This window comes from Polyodon spathula, chromosome 1, assembly GCF_017654505.1.
Source record: "Polyodon spathula isolate WHYD16114869_AA chromosome 1, ASM1765450v1, whole genome shotgun sequence".
Taxonomy (NCBI): domain Eukaryota; kingdom Metazoa; phylum Chordata; class Actinopteri; order Acipenseriformes; family Polyodontidae; genus Polyodon; species Polyodon spathula.
In genome coordinates this window covers 89,576,277-89,597,142 of record NC_054534.1, presented here as the reverse complement: position 1 = coordinate 89,597,142, position 20,866 = coordinate 89,576,277, and the positions used below count along the sequence as shown (strand labels likewise).

The 20,866-nt window shown below is 36.3% G+C and overlaps 1 protein-coding gene across 6 annotated transcripts in view; it reads right to left on the bottom strand.

Annotated features, from left to right (window-relative positions):
• The window catches only part of LOC121323871 (TBC1 domain family member 1-like), a 90,276-nt gene that overhangs the window by 65,767 nt on the left and 3,643 nt on the right, over nt 1-20,866 (bottom strand). Inside the window, exon 1 of one of the 6 annotated variants that reach the window (XM_041265209.1) lies at nt 8,504-8,683. The exons of 4 other annotated variants lie outside the window; for them this stretch is intronic. In XM_041265209.1, coding sequence (XP_041121143.1) covers nt 8,504-8,668 — 165 coding nt within the window. In that variant the 5' untranslated portion in view covers nt 8,669-8,683. Of the gene's footprint in view, nt 1-1,248; nt 1,539-8,503; nt 8,684-20,866 lie in introns of those variants that run through there. One more of the 6 variants, XM_041265216.1, reaches the window with a different exon arrangement.

Here is a 20,866-nt window from a genome sequence, read left to right as displayed (position 1 = left end):
TCTAACCATAAATGGGTGTTGGCTGCATTCCACGTGTGTTAATTCTAAAAACTGTTCACCTACAAAGTTGAGGTGGACTAATAACTCTAAGGTCTGACTATATACTCTTGGTTCAGAGTAGGGACATTGTAACCAACAATGTTAGCTTGAAGATTTAAGAATTATTTTTTTTATTATTCTACAAACAAGAAATCACCCATCAAATATTTGGATAAAATAATGGAAAAATCTATCAGCACTCTATCATGTTCCGCTTTACAATAAAGTTACAGTATTTATTCCCTTAGTAACATTTTTGTGAGTGGAAACTTCCAACAGTTACAAAGTTAGTGAGACAGTAATTGAAATGAAGTTGTTTGTTACTAGTTTTGTAACATAAAAGTTTGATTTACTTTAATGATTTAATTGGCCCACATTGTCACAGTTTCTTGCAACTGATTCTACAGTAACAACCCTGAACCTAATCCAATGATAAAGTCAAATGTTCCAATCTCTGCTATAGTCTCTCTTTCCACTGCGTTGCATTTTTACAGCTGACCTATTCACAGCACTAGGCAAATAAAGCAACAGCTTGGAAGATTACAAAAAACCTATGAAGGTGTATTACTTAAAATTCCAGACTAACTTATAGTACTTACACAATTCTCATGAGTTTTAAGTGGATGGCTTTAACATATTGACTTAAACCATCTTATAATAACAATAATAATGAAGGTATTATTTGTAACTATCAATCTCAAAACCAAACCAATTAAAATAGTAAAATGCATTAAACGGTATCTTTGAGAGAATCATCGATGAATTTCTTCAACAAGTTCAAAGCCATTTTCACAAAAGCCATCCACTTTTTGCAGGAGTGTGTCAAAATACTATACTTTCAGTTGCAAAAAGTAGAACATACTTTTACACTTGTGAAAAATATACATGAACTCTGTACCCAAATGAGACGTGTCTTGTTTCTTTTTACGTGCCTTAAAGTGGCTGGCATTTACCCTTATCATAAAAGAGTATGATCTCACTTCAATAAAATGTCATGCTGACAATACCTCCTGCTGCCACAACTGGGCAGAAGCGAAGGTATGAATAACTATGTATGCAATGGCAACTTGCACATTGCAAACAACTACCAGTTTAAAAAAAAAAAGGGGGGGGGGGGGACGACAGATATTTAAATACGCACAAATTAATATTAGAGACATTAGAATTCTGATTTCACATGAAGAAGTGATGTGAACAAGAATTTCTTACCTTGGCCACCCAGCTGAACAATGGTGACATTTCCTAGCTTGGGTAAAACTTTTGTTCCCTCTTTGTATTATTCCCTTCCAGATTGCTCTTCACCGAGTCTCACCCCTAACTTAGTTTAAAAAAATCCCCTCCAGCTCAAACAGCAGCCATGAATGAATGCAGGCAAAGTTTGCTTTTCTCTGAAACAAAGTTAAAAGCAGTCCGCCCCATCCTTCTAAGCAGCATGTTCACTTTCCAGTTTCCAGAGGCTATGATGTCATCAGCTTCTCTTCCTTGTTCCCACCCTCTTCCTTGCTATTCTTTCAGTCTGTCCTATCCACAGAGTTCAGAGGGGAAAGAATGCAGAGGCAGCTTTTAGCACAACCCCTCCCATTTTGAAAAACCATACCAACACAGAGTTGCAGTGTGGATTAGCCAGGAAGCTTGCAAAACTCAATAGCTCTCGCTCGACAGTCTTGTGTAAACACGGATGGGCTGGCATAATTAAAAAGCTAGTCTGCTGGCCAACGGCATAATGATTCCAGTATAAAGGCTGCACTGAGAAAGCGGCTGTTTAACTTCACTAACTGCAAGACGTTCTAAAGATTTGCCAGTTGCTTCAGACATTTTTTTCTTCAGCATTTTATTATTGCAATCTACTGTAATAAACCTTTTGACATTCTTATATGCTAGATACTTCTTTTCAACAAAAAAATTTATACATCTCCAATATGTCTCCAATTATATTGGTAATAATTTAACTATGCTCTATAAAATATTTTTCTCCATATAAGATTGTTTATGTTTTCTAACAATTCAAACAATGCTGTCCAAAAATTATAGTTTTAGTTCAAACAGTAGGCTAAATTCAGTACTGTAAAGCCATAAATATTTGCAAGCCTTTTATTATCATTTTTTGCATCTGAAAAAAAGCCGCAAACATTTTTGGCACAAATACAAAAATTCAGTAACAATACATATTTAGTATATTGCAACAGGATGCCAACCTTTCTGGAGCAAAATAGGTATTATGGGTGCGATACGCCGAATATTTTGTTCGCAAATATTTATGGCTTTACAGTAATCTAATTGATCAACAGGTCATCTAAGAGCTAGCAATAATACAGTAGCTCAACAACGTTGTTCCCAATGAGATGGCAGATGGTTTATTCAGGAATGTGTGGCCACTGGACAGCCAGGAAGCAACTTCTTCAATGAGGTGCAGGTGTTTAAATGGATCAAAAGGGACACATGACCATTTCTCAATTACTGTTTTTCAAATCCTTTAGGAAATGTGAAGGTTTGTGAAAAATGTCTCTTGTTCAACACTTTGGCTGTAGTTGTCTTCCTATATTTGCAACTTGAGCATGAATCCATAATAAATTATGATGCTCTTTAGTCATCATGTTTGCCAAGCTGTTTTCACTTCTATGGCCAAGCATCAGTAATAAATACAGCACATTGAGACAGAAATTGTATTGTAAAGGGGAGACGCAGACTTATTTGCTTGCATTCCAAAAGGTTTGGATGCACGTTTTGGATAATAGCATTTCTTAGTTATAATAGGAATACTCAAACTAAACTGTTTTCCAGATGGAGGTTTCACAAACCCACATTTTAGCCTATCCAATTGTTGAACTATCAGCAATTAATTACATCCAGGCATAGTATGGAGAAGAAGCCCATTTAGCTTTGCTCTCTGGATCATATCGGCCTACTGTAGTTTAAAGGTACACAGGCGGTTAGACTGCAAGAGCTAGTTCCTGGATGTTTTAAGGCTACAGTCATCTGTTATTTTTCTCAATGTGGCAATTGTTATTTTAGGTTTAAAGATGCAAAGAGAAGGCACTAAATAGCCACTAGTTTACAATGTGTAGACTTGGACACTATAAAACTTCATGAATGAATAAAGGTAAAGGAGGTCTCAGTAAGATTCAGCTTTAATGCTGATGACAGCCTAGCAAAAACATGATCAGAACTAATCGAAATGCACTTTGGACAACGGTGACAGACAATTTACATAGCAGTAGGACTGTGCTTTAGAAATATTTAAAATAAGCCTTACCTGCTGTAAACTCTACAAGTCAGCACAACAGAGTCCCGACATAAACTCTTAGCCCATTAAGTGCTATTGTCCTCTTTTTTAGAGTATTTTTAAATGGCATCTATCTGTTAACTCTAGTGTTATGATGTTTAATTTTATTAACTGCAAAAATTAAGTCTAAATGTAACTGTTTATTCTACAAATGCAGCCCTTCAGATGCTTTTATAATGCCTCAACATAAAATAAAACTGAAGACTAAAATGGATACTTTCTTACAACTTAAAACTTACATTAAAGGGCTCAGAATCAGGTATATACTACAAGCAGGTGGGTCAATGAGGATCACAATGTGTGCATTTACTGCTTATGTAAGTCAACTTTGCAGCAAAAATGCCTCTGGTCTGCATTTCCAAGACATGAGGTGACATTACATTTTCTTAAAACCAGCACGATTGGCACCCTCCCCTTGCAAGGATAATGGCACTGAGCCTTTTTCTATAATTTTTTTTATGAGATTGGAAAACACATTGGAAGGGATCTTAGACATTCCTCCATACAGAATCTTTCCAGATCCTTGATATCCTTCAGTCTGCACTTATGGACTGCCCTCTTCAATTCAAAAAACAGGTTTTCAATGGGATTCAAGTCCGGAGACTGAGACGGCCATTGCAAAATCTTGATTTTGTGGTCAATTATCCATTTCTTTGTGGATTTTGATGTGTGCTTGGGGTCATTCTCTAGCTGGAAGATCCACTTGCGGCTACGTTTCAGCCTCCTGGCAGAGGCAACCAGGTTTTTGGTTAAAATGTTCTGATACTTGGTAGAGTTCATGATGCCATTGACTTTAACAAGCGCCGCAGGACCAGTGAAAGCAAAACAGCCCCATAACATCAAAGATCCACCACCCTATTTTACAGTAGGTATGAGGTTCTTGTCTGTATATGTATCCTTCTTTCGACGCCAAACCCACCGCTGGTGTGCGTGGCCAAAGAGCTCTATTTTCGTCTCTTCTGACCACAGCACCCGGTTCCAATCCACGTGCCAATGCCATTTAGCAAACTCCAGGTGCTTACATTTGTTGGTTGCTCTCAATAAAGGCTTTTTTCTGGCAACTCTTCCAAATAGGCTATTGGCATAGGTGGTGTCTAATTCTTGATTTGGAGACTTGGTGACCCCAAGATGTAACCAAGTTCTGTAATTCTCCAACTGTGGTCCTAGGATTCTTCTTTGCCTCCTGCACCATCTTCCTCACTGTGCGTGGGGACAAGATGCACTAAATTGTAGTGATTCACATGATTTCAGGATAAATTCAGCAGTTCCTGTAGGTTAGCTGCTGGGTAGCGCATTTCAAAGCATGGACTCAACCATGAGCACCAAGGAGCATTCTAAAAAACTCAGGGACAAAGTTGTTGAAAGGCAGAGATCAGGGGATGGGTATAAAAAAATATCAAAGGCCTTGAATATCCCTTGGAGCACGGTCAAGATGATTATTAAGATGTGAAAGGTACCACTAAGACCCCGCCTAGATCAGGCAGTCCCTCTAAACAACGGCAACTTTGCAAGAGCTACAGACTTGTATGGCCAAGACTGGTCAAAGTGTGCATGCAACAGTATCCCAAGCTCTCTACAGATCTGGCCTGTATTTTACTTAAGAAAGCCCAATCCTGTTTGAAGTATGCAAAAAAAAAAAAAAAAAAAAAAAAAAAAAAAAAAAAAAAAAAAACACTCAGCAGATTCTGTAGCCATGTGGCAAAAAGTTTTGTGGTCTAACGAAACTAAAATGCAACTTTTTGGCCTAAATGCAAAGCGTTATTTTTGGTGCAAACCAAACACAGCGCATCACCCAAAGAACATAACCCTACTGTGAAGCATGGTGGTGGCAGCATCATGTTATGGGGATGTTTCTCATCGGCAGGGACTGGGGCACTTGTCAGGATAGAAAGGAAAATTAATGGAGCAAAGTACAGAGAAGTCCTTGAGGAAAACCTGCTGCCCTCTGCAAGAAAGCTGAAAATGGGACAGAAGTTCACCTTTCAGCATGACAACGACCTAAAGCACAAAGCCAAAGCGACACTGGAGTAGCTAAGGAACAAAAAGGTAAATGTCCTTGAGTGGCCCAGTCAGAGCCCCGACCTAAATTGAAAATTTGTAGCATGACTTGAAGATTGCTGTCCATCAACACTCCCCAAGGAATGTGACAGAGGCTGAACAGTTTTGTAAAGAAGAATGGTCAAATATTGCCAAATCTAGGTGTGCAAGGTTGGTAGAGACCTATCCCAACAGACTCACAGCTGTAATTGCTGCCAAAGGTGCTTCCACCAAGTATTAACTCAGGGGGGTGGAGATGTATCCAATTATGATCTTGTAGTTTTGTATTTCTAATATATAATTGTTTTCTCAATGAAAACTTTTCCCCCTTAATAGTGTGGAATATGGTGTGTAGATAAGTGGGAAAGAATCCTCATTTAAATGCATGAAACTCTGAGGCACTGACACAACAAAATGTGAAAAAAGTTCAAGGGGGTGTAGACTTTCTATAGGCACTATATATATATATATATATATATATATATATATATATATATATATATATATATATATATATATATATATATATATAGAGAGAGAGAGAGAGAGAGAGAGAGAGAGAGAGAGAGAGAGAGAGAGAGAGAGAGAGAGAGAGAGAAACTTGTCACATATTTGGAGATAAAATTCATTAGATGTGATCGAAAAAATGAAAAACTGTTTTAGAGCAGGTGCAGTGACTTTTTATTGTGCTGATTAACAATTGACATCACGAAGATGCTGCAAAATGATCTGTTACTCTTGGGCAGGTGTTGTGACTCTTGGTCTCCCAGTTTGTGGCCTGTCAATGACAGAGTGTGTCTGGTTATACCATCTAGCCAGGTTTGAAATTGCTGGCTGTGAGCACCCAAGATGGCGAGCCACTGTACACTGCCCTAGTCCGGCCTCCAACAAGCCGATTTTAGGGACGTGGCATATTGTTTTTTTCTGTGATTTTCTTTTTTGTTTTTATTCAAGCTTGCAATTCAACAGCTGAAATCACTCCATAGCCAGTGTCCAATCAACTCGCTCACTAATTAGATGATTAAGTCATTAAAAAAAAAAAAAAACATCTTGTCAATATCCATCATTTAAATACCTTATTTTTTTTTTAAAATAAATGTGTTCTAATAGTGATAGAGCACCAAATTCTAAAGTTATAATAATAATAATAATAATAATAATAATAATAATAATAATAATAATAATAATAATAATCATACGGCTTTAACTTCTAGCACTAAAACAAATACAAAAATCTAAAAATTAAAAAGAAAACAAATTACCATACCCATTTTTAGCTCTATGAAAAAACAATCCCTTTCAGAACACTGTGCCACTGAAGCACATGCTGTACTAGAAATCTGCACATCTGTGCTGTAATTGTTACACAGGGCTGTTACTTACCTATAAACATTTTATTTTCACAAACACTTGACGATGTTAAAAAAAATATATATTAACAACAACAGCAGCAATAATTAAATATAAATGTAGCTTTTACTTTGTAACTGTATATTTGGACTTCCATAAGCTTTTTTGGAAGACAGTGAGATAAATACACCATCACTATCAGAATAAAGTAAAATGTTTACGGCAATGACGGCACAGCGATTGTATCTTGTGGTTTATTGTTTATTGCTATGGAATAAATAAGAAATATAGGCCTACTCAAAAGTTACTGTTTGTAACACCAAGGAAAGTGCACTGTCAGCAGAATACATTACTTTGTTGCTGCTTATTAAAGTCCACTTTACTGCACTTGTGTGCACACTGTACTTTAGCATGAACATGCAAAAACGCTTTGTACTGTTAGCTGTTATATCGTAAATAGGAGTCACAATGATAGCAATTGTTTCGACAATCATGATCTCACAGCGTTGTCAGGATTTAATGCCTATTTCTCCTTGTTTTCAGGTGATGGAGGTAAGTCTGCAGGAGTTAGAAAAACACTCCGCAGCCACAGAAAAACAATGCCCTAACCAAACAGAAGTATTGACCAGAACAGTTTTTCTCAGTGGCCATATATTTACCACTTTTGGTCATTTAATTTGACTCTCTGTATACCAAGATTATGAAACTAATTAATTTCAACAGTGCAAGTGTATTTCTGTTGAAGTACAGTATGCAAAACTGTAGGAAGAACAGAAATACCAAGAACAAAAACCAAATATGCATTCTTGTGAACTATGCCAGGAACAAGGCATGAAACTAGCAGTTCAGTTTAGTTTATTCACGTTGTGCTCAACAGGGATAACATAGATGCATCAACAGTGCCAAGCATTTCAAATAAAGACCTAATTAGTAAATAAATATAATAGCAATACAACAATAAAACAAGTTACACCTAGAGATTTGGCCAATCGCTGAACTTACTACTTTAGAATATTAAATGACCAGATGGAGAATACTGTATAACATGTTTACTGCTTCCACTGTGCTGAGAATGTTCTTCACTTGAGTTGAGAAAAAATATATATATATATATATATATATATATATATATATATATATATATATATATATATATATATATATGTGTGTGTGTGTGTGTGTGTGTGTGTGTGTGTGTGTGTAGTTCAAAAAGAGAGATAAAACAGCCTGGGAATTTAAATCCTTGGTTACCACTCCTCCAACAGCTCTGTAAAAATGATGAGGCCAGTGTCACCAAGGACATATACTGTATGAGAATAGACAAAAATGCGGTCAAAGGACCGATACGGCTATTCATCGCTCAAGTTTGAAGTTGGTATTGTTTTAAGGCTCTTCTAACTAATAATGCCTCTCTGTGGTCGGAGTGTAAGAGAAGACTGTAGTCATATCACACGTGACTTTAACCAAATTTTGGTTTACAGCATTGTTTACCTTGTTGATAGTTATGTGCTTGAACAGGGGACTCAAATTGAATTCCTTCCCTTGTAAGCTTTTTGTCACTATGTAACTCTTATTACTAATAAGAGTAGCGAGTTGCAATTAACACCAATTTAGTTCGATCTATTTTGTATTTATTTTTTCCAAATTCCATGTCTGTTTTAAACTCTGAAACGTGTAATGTAAATATGGTAATGCAATTACGTTGCAATTAATAACACAATTAACTCAGCAATAAAGTGTACATAAAAAATAACAAATAAAATAAATAAATAAATAAATAAATAAAACACTTACGTTACCAGTATGTTGCCTCTCATTCCCGCTGTCTCGTTTCAGAAAAGTAAGTTTCTGCAGTCTTGCCTTCATGACACTGCCTTCACAAATTATTTGACGGGATCTAAACATTTGCAAGGTTTTGTGTGCATCGGAAAGGTTCCTCCTCACACTCTCGTAACTCATTGTCTAACCAATAGCAACTGGAAAACTAGTATTGTGGTTTAAAAAAAAAAAAAAAAAAAAAAAAAAAAAAAAAAACCTACAATAAACTCACTTTTGACCCTAGCTAATCTTCACTTAAAAAAAAAAAAAAGTGGGTCAGATCCTGCAAGGCGCGCTTTCCTAGAGAATATTTTGTTTCGGGTAAGATTACGTTTAACCACATTGACATCAGTGCCCCTCTAATAATGTTATGGTCAATTATGGGCCATTTACCGCCAATCTGTAAATACATAGATTGAAACATGTTGTTAAGAACTTGTCAGACAGCTTTCATTGTTTTTAGGAAGTATTGTTTACAGCTGGCGAAATGTGTTATACTAAACATTTCTGTCTTTACCCCACGTTTATGTGTTGTGTGCGTGTGTGTGTGTGTGTATAGATATATATATATATATATATATATATATATAATATATTAATATATATATATATATATATATATATACTCTGGCGTCTTCTGCTTCCTTGAGTCACAAGTTAACCTATATGAACGCAAAGGTTTGTAAACAGGTTGCCATTTCGTTATGCATTTGGATATTTATTAACGAAATGTACTTTGTGTATAATGATTTACACAACTAAACGATAATATGGGATTATCCCATTTTCTGCTTATGATTATAATGTACAAAGTCATAAAAAGTTTTGAATGCCAGTAAAGCTGATTGTCCCTTAATCGTTTTCCAACTAGCAAAGGCTGTAATAGACAAGTATTCAATGTGTTACTGAAGTAAAAGACAGTAAGCAACCTAACCCATCCCTTTCCCTGGATATTTTTCACAGACCACAACTATGGGTGCATAAAGATGGCTTTCAAAAATGTTTTAGTATTATTGTTACTTTTTGTAATGCACATTTATTATAATGAGCATTTTCATTTTATGCCTTCCATATTTTTGGTATTTTTCCACTGTAAAAGTACTGGTACTGTAGTTCTTTAAAAAAAAAAAAAAACTCTGTGGTAAACATTTCGTTTTTTCTTGGTGACATAGAAGTTACTATTTTGTAGACAATGTGTAATGGTAACTTTGTGGCAGCACCATGGGGTCTCCTTGCAATACTGTTTTGTTTTAATGCAGCATTGTACTGAGTCCTGTCTAATGCCTAATGAGATCAGGTAGTGTGAATAGGTTGTTTATGCATGCACACACTTTCACCACCACAGTTAAAGGGCATTAAAACAGAATGGTAGTAAAAGCATTACAGATTATACATTTGAAGTATCTGCTTGTTCTAAATTAATGTAGAAAAACAAGCAAATTCGCCCCTCCAGCAAATTATCCTATTTGTCAGGACATGTGGAAAGAATTCCCATGCAATATGTTGTTGTTGCTGAGGAGTGCTGCAGCTGAGTAGAGTGGAGCTGCAGTTTATAGCTCTTGGACTATAGAACTGCATCCCAGCGATCTGCTCCGAATCTGCTCCAAATCTGCATGTTGTTTTTCTTCTGCACTTCTTTACTACTGCTATACCCCATTAATGTCAGCACAGTTTGATATGTTGCTTGGTTTGGCTTCTGTTTTTCCAGAAGTTGCCCTGCCTTCTCAGTTTAATGAGCCACATTTCTTCAGCTTCTATGATTCCTTCATTCAGACTCATCTTTATCCAATATTGTTAGTGCTTCACCCGGACACTATACAACTGGAACGCTGCAATGTCTGGGGGCAACGATAGCACAAGGGCAGCTACATGGGAATGACGGACCATTGGTAGTATGGTACCACAGTAATATTGCATATTATGACAATATCAATGTTACCGAAGTGGTATTTTTCAACTTTTCTGTAAGGATATATCTGTTGAATACAAAGCCTGCATGCTTATGTAACGGAAAGTGCTGTGTGCTACACTGCCATTTCGGAGCCTTTTTTATGGGTTTGAGGTTTTATGAGCTATCTTCAAGGTGTATCAATAGCACCTGCAAACTTAGTTCTTTCAGACATTTGAAAAAGTAAACTGTTATAGTTGTCATATAAATATTATTGTCAAATGCAGTAGAAATTTAACAACCAGACAACACTGGTGCCCAGATACTGTGTTGCTGAGATAATATTACTGTAATACCTGACCCTTTCCCAGAAACAATGATAAAGAACAGTGATAAATTGCATTTTTTCAAATGAAAGCCTGAATGTTTGAATTTTACTCCCCCTGGTATTCTTGTTTTTTGCTGCCAGCTTTTAAATCTTGTTGTCTGTAGGGGTATTGAGTGTAGCTTAGACTGAAACATCACAGATGCTAAAGGAGAAGCTTGTTTCAAATGCCATTTGAATTTCTTTATAGAAATTACCTCACAGTTTTCTGGTGTTTGCAATCTGGGTTCTGTGACTTGTAAACTCTGCCAACCGCAAACTCCATCTCAAAGCCAGGTAAAGGCATACAAACAAGCAACTGGCATGACATTTAAAGCTGCTTACTCTTTAATATCAGTACTGTATTAAATATACAACATAGTTTGGCCTCCCCCCTGACAGCCACCCCCTGCCTGCTTAAAAACACATAAACTACAACTCAACAGAAGTGATATTTGACTTCCAGGCAGAACTTTTCACCAATAAAGGAGAGCATTTTCCTCAAAGTTGAATAACTGTTTATGTTGATTGCAGCTTTTTGTATTTTTTTTTTTTAATGTAATATTGTACTGTATTATATTACATTTAAAAGTGTCAATCACATGTTTCAAAGGCAATAACTAGTGTTATTTTTAACATCTTTTTCATGTTTTATGGTTTATTGATGTATACAGAATATTAAGGTTGCCACAGCAGCACCTGGGGCAGGGGGTCATATCTATAGTATGTTCAAAATGACTTTAGATGAAAAAGGATGTCCAGATGACTAATACAGCTGACATTTCCACCCGTTTCTACCACTTCCTGTTATTTTCTTTCATATTAAATATTTCTGGAACATCTCATGCAACCTTGATTTATGAAAAAGGCTGTGTAAACATATATATATAATATATATAGAATATATATATCGATATATATATATATATATATATATATATATATGGGCTGACGACTGAAATGCAATCATGTATTCTGCACAATGAGTTTAATAATGTAGTAATTCTGAGACACTTTGGATCTTGAATGAATTAACACACACCCTTGGCAGTATCAGCAGTGTGCTTAAATAAGAGCATCTAGAATAAAGGTCTTGCCCTATAATCATCAAATACCCCTAAGCTTCCTGTGGGGGGAAACTGATTTAAACTTGAGGACTTAAAAATGTTGATTGTACTAATTTGATCGTTCAGTGACATAGTTCAAAATGAAATTATTTTTGCCAAACCTTTTAAAAATGTAATTATGGTATACCATGCTAAAAGTAAAGCATGGTAAAATATGGTAAAGTCCAGGTAAGCAGGGGAAATCATAGTTATGTTAAAGCTTATCATGATAAAACATTGTAAACTGCAAAATAATTGTGTGAATGTACCTTGTACTGTATATTGAAAACCACGAAATCAACAAACAGAAAACTAGTAGTCCCTATTCACAAAGTTTTACAGCATTTTTTTAAAGATGTATTGATGATGTAAGTGAAGTTCGATATTTATGATATTAAATTGCTGTGGACTACTTTATTATCAATTTCTATTTCATGTATCATAGACTAACTGTCTGTGTCTCCTTATTTATTTTTTTAAAAGGTTAAACCAGGCATTTTTATTTTATTTATTAATTTATTTTCTTTTTTGGGGTGGGGGGTGGGGGGGGTAAAAGGTTATTTTTCCAAAACAATGCTCTGGGGACAGTCTAAAAGCGGTAATGTTATAAAGCTTTTTTTTTTTTTTTTTTTTTAAACTTGTAAGTTGTTTCTTGTGAATCTGTCCACTTCTTAAGTTGTCCTTCAGTGCTTAAGCACGGTTAAATACGCAGAAGTTATGAAAGAGATTAGGATTAGTAAAAGCATTTACATCTGCAAAAAAAAATAGAAGATTAATTTAAGCTCCATTAGCATTGGTTTGGGATTGGACAGTTTGTTTTCATAGAGCCCTCCCTTTTGAGACAGTATCCATGGATTGTGCAATCTTTTTTTTTTTTTTTTTTTTTTTTAATCGCTTTTTTTTTTTTTTTTTCATTTTCTCCTCTATTTGGAAAGCCTAATTATTTTATTTCAACCTGGCTCACTGCTGCCACCCCCACGCTGAGTTGGGAGAGATGAAGACGGACACACATGTCCTCCGAAAAGTGTCTTATCAGCTTCTTTTCACTCTGCAGGCCCGCAATGCAGCCACCTCAAACCACACAGCTCTGGGTAACTTACTGGCAGGCCCGCAGGGTCACTGTTGCACGGTGAGCTGAGGTGTGAGGGTGGCGCTCCGCCAATTGTGCACCACCCCCTGGGAACTCCCGTCCATGGTTGGCAGTGGAATAGCCTGGACTCAAACCGGCAATTTCCAGGCTATATATCCTGCATGCCACACAGAGTACCTTTACCAGGTGTGCCACTTGGGAGCTCTCAGGATTGTGCAATCTTAGGAACAGAAACACCTGCCAACCAAATCAATATCTCCATCCCTCTAACCAAGCCTTGCAGATCTGTTGTCTTGACCATTGTGAGTGAAACTTGCAACAGGGGGTTACAGCTTTTTTATATTACAAAATATATGTGATGTATTCCACTTGCATAATAAATGAATCATGTGACAGTGTGACAAACTGCCCGCCCCTGTGTATCTTATCTGTTATGTGTTGCGTGTTGTGTGTTTAATGTTGGTGTATAGTCATCGGTACACGGGATATAAACGGGTCTGTGTAACACGAGTGTTTAAAATGTATATTTGTATTTAGGCACGAGGATTGCACAGCACTTCACGTGCAAGTAAAAAGTAATAATATGTGAGCACGGGGAATTGCACTTTATTAATTCATGTGCAGTTGTACCGAGAATTGAATGACTGATTAGCAATCGAGTCTTGGTACAGCTGCATAAAAGCAGCATGTTTTCACCCACTCGGGGTTGGGTGTTCGGTGAGTGGAGAACGGGAGACAGAGTGGGAGTGTTATAATTTCAATTGCTATTGCGTGCTGATGGGACCAGCACGATACTTGTATTTATCTGCTCACCGTGTTTGTTAGCGTGTCTGTCCGTGCACCGTGTTTTGTTAAGTATAGTCTGTTTGTCTATTTATTTTCGCATAATGTGCCATTCTTGTTTCTGTTTGTTTGTTAAACCTTTTTATTTTGCAATAAACCAGCGCAAGCAAGCGCCCTCATCATTTCAATTCATCCGTCCTGTTTTGTGTATTCATTTCCTGGTTCTGACGCCGCCCACTTCGACCATCTTTGTGACACGTGGTGTCCTGCGTGGGATTAACAGCGCCTCCAAGCATCAGACAGGGAGAGGTTTTTTTTGTGTGGATTAAAAAAAAAAACAGAAACAGGACACGGCACTTTACGTCAAAATAAATAGACAAACAAAAACGGACTATACTTAACAAAACACGATGCACGGACAGACACACTAACAAATACGGTGAGCAGATAAATACAAGTATCGTGCTGGTCCACCACTCACCGAACACCCAACCCCGAGTGGGTGAAAACATGTTGCTTTTATGCAGCTGTACCAAGACTCTACTGCTAATCAATCATTCAATTGGAGTCTCGGTACAACTGCACGTGAATTAATAAAGTGCAATTCCCAGTGCTCACATATTACTACTTTTTACTTGCACGTGAAGTGCTGTGCAATCCTCATGCCTAAATACAAATATACATTTTAAACACTTGTGTTACACAGACCTGTTTATATCCCGTGTACCAATGACTATACACCAACATTAAACACACAACACGCAACACATAACAGATAATATACACAGGGGCAGGCACTTTGTCACAGAGAGACAGCCACAAAAGTGGGTCTTACAAGGTCAAAGGTAAGGCTGTCAGAACACATTCCAGCAAGTAGTGTATGTCCCTAAACCGCAAAGCAAAATAGCCTCAATTCACAATTGTGTACTGAAGATAATACAGTAATATCACAGTAACCCTGAAACCAGAATGAAATAAATTAAACTCAAGTATCCAGCTGGAGAGATTTATTTTTTCATTGCGCTGCATGTCGTCATCCAACTGGCTTAGTTCAAAGGAGTCACTTCTGAAATGCACCAGTAGGTGACACGTCAAAATGAAGAGGAGCGACCTGCCAGCTCACATATGCAAACGTTAAAAAATAATATTTACACCTCACAACCCACCCAGCAACAGCTGAATATCACCACAGTAATGGTAATCAATGGCACTGTACCCAAAATGCCACAGTACTTGAGTACAATGTAAGTTCGTTCAGTATCAGGTGTCCAGCTAAAGTTCAAGTATGCAGCAGTCCTATATTAATCCTGGTGGCTATAGGCCTTCAGCTGCCTTGGGAATAAGTACTCACTGCAGTGCTATGGCACAATATTAAACAATAAGATTTTCTCCATTCATTCACACCTATCAAGTATTTCCCAGTGGCATAGATCATTTTCAATAGTCTTAACTATTGAATTATGAAATTCATATTGAAATCATATGAAGCAAACACCTGTTTTACAATGTGCATTATTCACATGATTGTGCCTGTATACAATTAGTTTTGGGTTAAGTTTAATTATACACCTTAAGTAAAGCACTCATTATCCGACAAGTATATGCCGTTAGAATCGTTTGAATCTGTAACAAATTCTTAGAAACCTTAGCTAAGCAACCCAGTCCAAAATAGAAACTTAAAACATTGATCATGTTAGCTATCCTCCGAGTTGGACAGCAATGCCTAAGTTTGGAACGGCTTGACTTTATTTTTTAATTTAATATGGAAGACTTAAAAACAAAAACAAAAAACAAAGAAACTGCAAACTTAGAAACATTCCAATTGTGGTATTTTTGTAAATTGTATAAATACAGTGATTGCTTCTAGTACTCTTAAGAAAATTGGCCAGTTTTGTAATGGGATATGGGACATTTAGAATTGTAATTGATTAAATTATGCACAAAAATGTTAATTGATAACCAATAAGTTTTCTACTGAGATTTGCTGCCTGTCACCAGCCTCAGGAATCTATTAGATTGGCAACCAAGCATATGGCAACTTCCTGTATAAATGTTGTTTTAAAAAGCTAGTCTAAAACAAACATCCAACCACAAAGAATGATGAATTAGGATATGTGTTCTGTACTTTTTCTTGATCAGTACTTAGTGAAAGTGCTGAAATAATTTGAACAGGTGTTGTTATTTTGTGGTACAGGTTAAACAGTAGTACACCGTGTACTGTGCCCTCCCAGGCATGATCAAATGATTTTAGCTCAGGAAACAAGGAAGCACCTACCTGAACTGGGTACGGCGTACTGAGTTTGGTCCCTAAATTCTTTTTAGTATAATTTCTTTCAACAATGAGCAACAAACTGGGTCATCTGAAATTGTAAACATATACGATTTTGTGGGTTAACTAAAGTTTGTCTTGTTCGTAGTGATTTGTGCAGTCGTCAATCATAGCACTCCCAAATCAATGGCTGGAAGTCTAATTTTAAAAGATATCAATATCATTTTTCTAAATTATTATTATTATAAGATATTTGTATTTTAAGTGCAATAGGATTTAAGGGTATGGGGCTACACTAAGATCACAACGATTACTCTGAGTAGTATTTTTGTTTGTTTTTGACGATCTTTTACAGCCCTGTTAACTACTTAATAAATTCCTTGCATGCCATTTTTTTTTTCTGGATTGTTCTATCCATAGCCCCTGCATGTCTTGGGTGGATGGTATCAACAAAGGTGTTTATTTGTATTGTTTATTGATTTGACTTATTGTATTGAATATTAACTGCCTTTTACAATGAAAATGAATTATATTTTATAATATATTAACCTCAATATATTACATTTCACCATATACAAATTATTGCCATTTTCATATATTTTAGTTTGGAAAAATATATTGTGAAATATAAGGTAATATATATGAGACAATATATTCATAAAATATACAAATAAATATGTGCAGATGTATAGTACATATATACTTACAATATACTAGAAAATATATTGTGAAGCATATATAAAGATACATGCTGGGAATAACAAGAAGAGACAGGAAAAGGAAGGAATGGATAAGAGCGCAAACAAAAGTATGCAATGTTATTATAATAATGAAAAAACTGAAATGCAAGTGGGCCGCACATGTAGCAAGAAGAATAGACCATCGCTAGACCAAAGATATACTAGACTGGATCCCAAGAGATATAAAGAGACCAATGAAAAGACCTTCAGGAATATGACAAGGTGAAATTAGGAAACTCGCTGGAGTAATGTGGATGAGGGACATAGCAGACAGACTTTTGTGGATCCCTGGTCTGTGGAGTTTCTCCACAGCTGCCGGGCAGTGACTTTCCCGGATCCCTGGTCTGTGGAGTTTCTCCACAGCTGCCAGGCAGTGACTTTCCCATCTGGTGAAGTGTCCGCTCTGGATTGGCTGAAGCAGGCACTGCCTCCCTCCGGCTCCCCTATAAAAGGGGCTGGGAGCTGACATCGGGATAAGCCTGGAGAAAAGGTACTGAGCCTGGAATTTGTTTAAACGTGTTATTTTGGTCAGTGTTGTGTGTGTGTGAAATAAGGCCACGTGTTGTACTTTGAGAAGCTGTTTTTTGAGAAGAACTGTATCGATACTATATATAATATATATATATATATATATATATATAAATATATATATATATATATATATAACGCTAACTTCACTATAACGAACCGCCATCCGACCTGGAGAGATCGTTGTAGCAGGGTGTTCACTAATGGGGTTTGGGATTTTTCTGTATCAGAATAATGTTAAAACGTCAAATTTGAATTAAACATCAAGTACTTTTATGAACATTACTAATCATTGATAACCATTTACTCGTGTCACATGTGTGGGTAACCACATTGCAAGACAGAGGAGTTTGAGTTGAAACGCCGGCAAGGCGCGCGGAATTTATTAAGCACAAAACAGAAAATAAACAAACGGGTCATGTGACGCTACCAACGACTGTAACTCACAGAGGACAGAAACCGAAGACCGGCAGAAAAGGCAGCAAGTCCCAGTCCAGCGCTCGTCTGTAAACAATCATTTTATCAAACATAATAGCAACTTCGAAAAGCACACAAAACAAACCCGTTTCCACATATAAATTACACCAACACTATTGTTACTTGTCGAGGGTAATCGCCCTGCTACAGGTAAGTTTCAAAGAAAACAGTAAAGAAAAACGAAAGAATGCCCCTCTGACATTACCAACTGCATGAGCGAGTCACGCCCCATTTGCGACGCTGTATCACTGTTGACGATGACATAACATGAATCTAGCAACAACATTAAGCAATGTAATAGATAATACACATTTTCCCCATAACCTGCATTCCCATCGTCCTTTGCACCTGTATATGCAAATTAGCTACTTACTGCTGTTACTGATAACTTGTTGTTTCCATGATATATTTTAAGCTATCAGCCAAGAAGAACATGCACAGGGAATTAAGGTATATAAACTGGGATAAGACATAAAAAGAGGTCCTATTGTAAGTGACTCTGCAGCAGCAGTTGGTGCATAGTTCACCCCCAAGTCTCTGTAAGTCGCCTTAAAAGTGTGCTAAATGACTTTTTTATTATTATTATTATAATAATAATAATAATAATAATATTATAATAATAATAATATATTGAAGGTAACAAATGAATGTCTACCCTCTTTCCGTTTCAAGACTACTCTCGGTTTGGCAGGACAATGTGCAAACAATATTCATTAAATACAAAAATATATATGGTCTTAATGTTAGAGTATAATCTAGAATGTTTAAATTATGTCACTGCAGAAATAAGATTTTGTATAGGGATGCAGTACAGTATACTGTAGTTGTGCAAGCATTTAAATATTTTGTGTATTTTTCCTTTTTTGTTACACATCACATGCATCAATATTAGTACTACACTCTTGAACAATGACAATAATTCTCACAGCTGATACTGTCTTTGGCTTTATGGTGTATATATTATGAATTTGTGTAATGGAAATATTGTAGAGGTGTTTTCGTAGTGTTTTGGTATTTTGGACTGCAGTAGGTTTGCCACCTGGCCCCATAATTCCGGAACACTGCGAGACAGAACAGGATTTTGATGTTGCCTTTAAACTGAAGGAAATCAACATGTGAATTGAGCCCGAAACCTTTGCTAAATTGATTCTGGTGATTAATTATCTTGAGGCAGCATGACAATACAATAATAGCTTTTAACAAATGAAATAAATAAATAAGTACATCATCAGTATTAATTTATTTTATTAATAGTTTTAAAAATATATATTTTAAAGTTTCTTTATAGTTTCTAATAGTATATCACCCTCTCCTACTAAAATCATTAATATTGAGCAGCTGTTCACTATTCCTGACACCAGACAGCGTGAACACTGGATCAGTGTTGTTATTTAATTGGGAGAGTCAGTGTAAATTAGGGCTATATATTACTAATTAATAGGATATAAATAGCATCTTTTAAATATTGAGAACTGAAATATCATTTTGTACAAAATAAAAATAAATATCTTGAATAAACCTACACACATGTTTATTCAAGATGCTTTTTTTTATTTTGTAAGATTTGTATTATCACAATGATTCAGATAATTAAGAAGCAGTATAAATTAAGCAAGTGCTTAGTGCTCAATTCACATGTTTATTGCTTTCAGTTTAAGGGCAACTTAAAAACCATGTGCCCTCCCAAAGTGTTCTGGAATTATGGGGCCAGGTGGGGCCTAGACTGCAGTGAAGTTCAGCAGGAGGTCAACATGTTGATTAGGCTTCATAAAGTGAAGGACCCTGAAAAGGTCAAGAAGGTGGGTAATTTGGTTTGGTGACTTGCCTTATTCACTTTTATGACATAATCTCATGTGAAAGAAGTCAGGAAATATGCCCACTACACTTCGTCGCACTAAGACACTCTTATACCATTAGAGCCGGGGTCAACTGTACATATAGTATAGCTTACATTTAGATGGTAAAATTCCGATATAGAGTAAATAGGTATACTGCAAACACTTTTGTATCTCCAAACTTTATCATCTAGCTATAGTCAACATATCATATCCAATGCTGAGTCCTTGGTATACAGTGCACACAGGCAGCATGCATCAACACCTCATTCAATACAACTATTATATATTCTATCCATCTGTTTAAATGGGGGAACATAATCACATGTAAAAATTTAAAAAAAAAAAGTAGATTCCACAAGCTTAAATCTGTATATTGTTTCAACGCAATGTTAAGATCTGTAGCAACTTATGAAGGCAACTAATGGTTGTGAAATGTATATATTTAAAGCAAGCATACACCAGTAGCCTATTCAGTACTTTCTTGCTTCACATTGTACTGTAGGCTATACCGCTGTCAGTGTATATATTGAAAAAACCAAAGAAAAAAAATAACTGGTACATAAACTTTTTGACAGTGTACCATTTTCTGACCTTACACAGGTCCCATTTTGGTAGGCGTACCACTTTCTGGCCTTCACAGGTACTTCACACAAATTAGCTGTGAAGACTGTCAGTTTATGCATATTACTGAAGAAGGAATTTTGAGTTTTTGGATTATACTTACCGTAAGTAATTATTTTGATACTTGAATTAACAACAATTTAAACGAAAATATGGAACCCTCTAGACAAAGTATTGCATATATCGGCATTTGGAGTCTGTGTGTGAACAAGAAGCAAAACATGCAGCTAGTAAGACCTATCGGCCACAACATGTTACAATATATACAGTACTGTACATAATGGCACTGGAACAATTTTTAAAATGAGGTGCTGAAAGCCATTTAACAAAACTGTAACCCCTGTCTATGATGGAAGCCATGCAAAGTCAGGGGGTGCTATCGCACCCCCAGCACCATTAGTTCCAGCGCCCTTGACTGTACACTACATTTAAGATTTTACTAGTTGTTCTATGTCCTTTCATATTACAGGTAATCGTTCGTTATTCACCTCCCTTCAAATCTACTTGCAATAGCATGCTCTTTTTCTTCAGCTTGCTTCCCAAGTACTTTAGGCAGATTGGCACTGCATGCTCTGTTGCATTCCTCATTCATATAAAGTGCACTGTAGCTTTTCTTCCGATTTACTGCTGTTGAA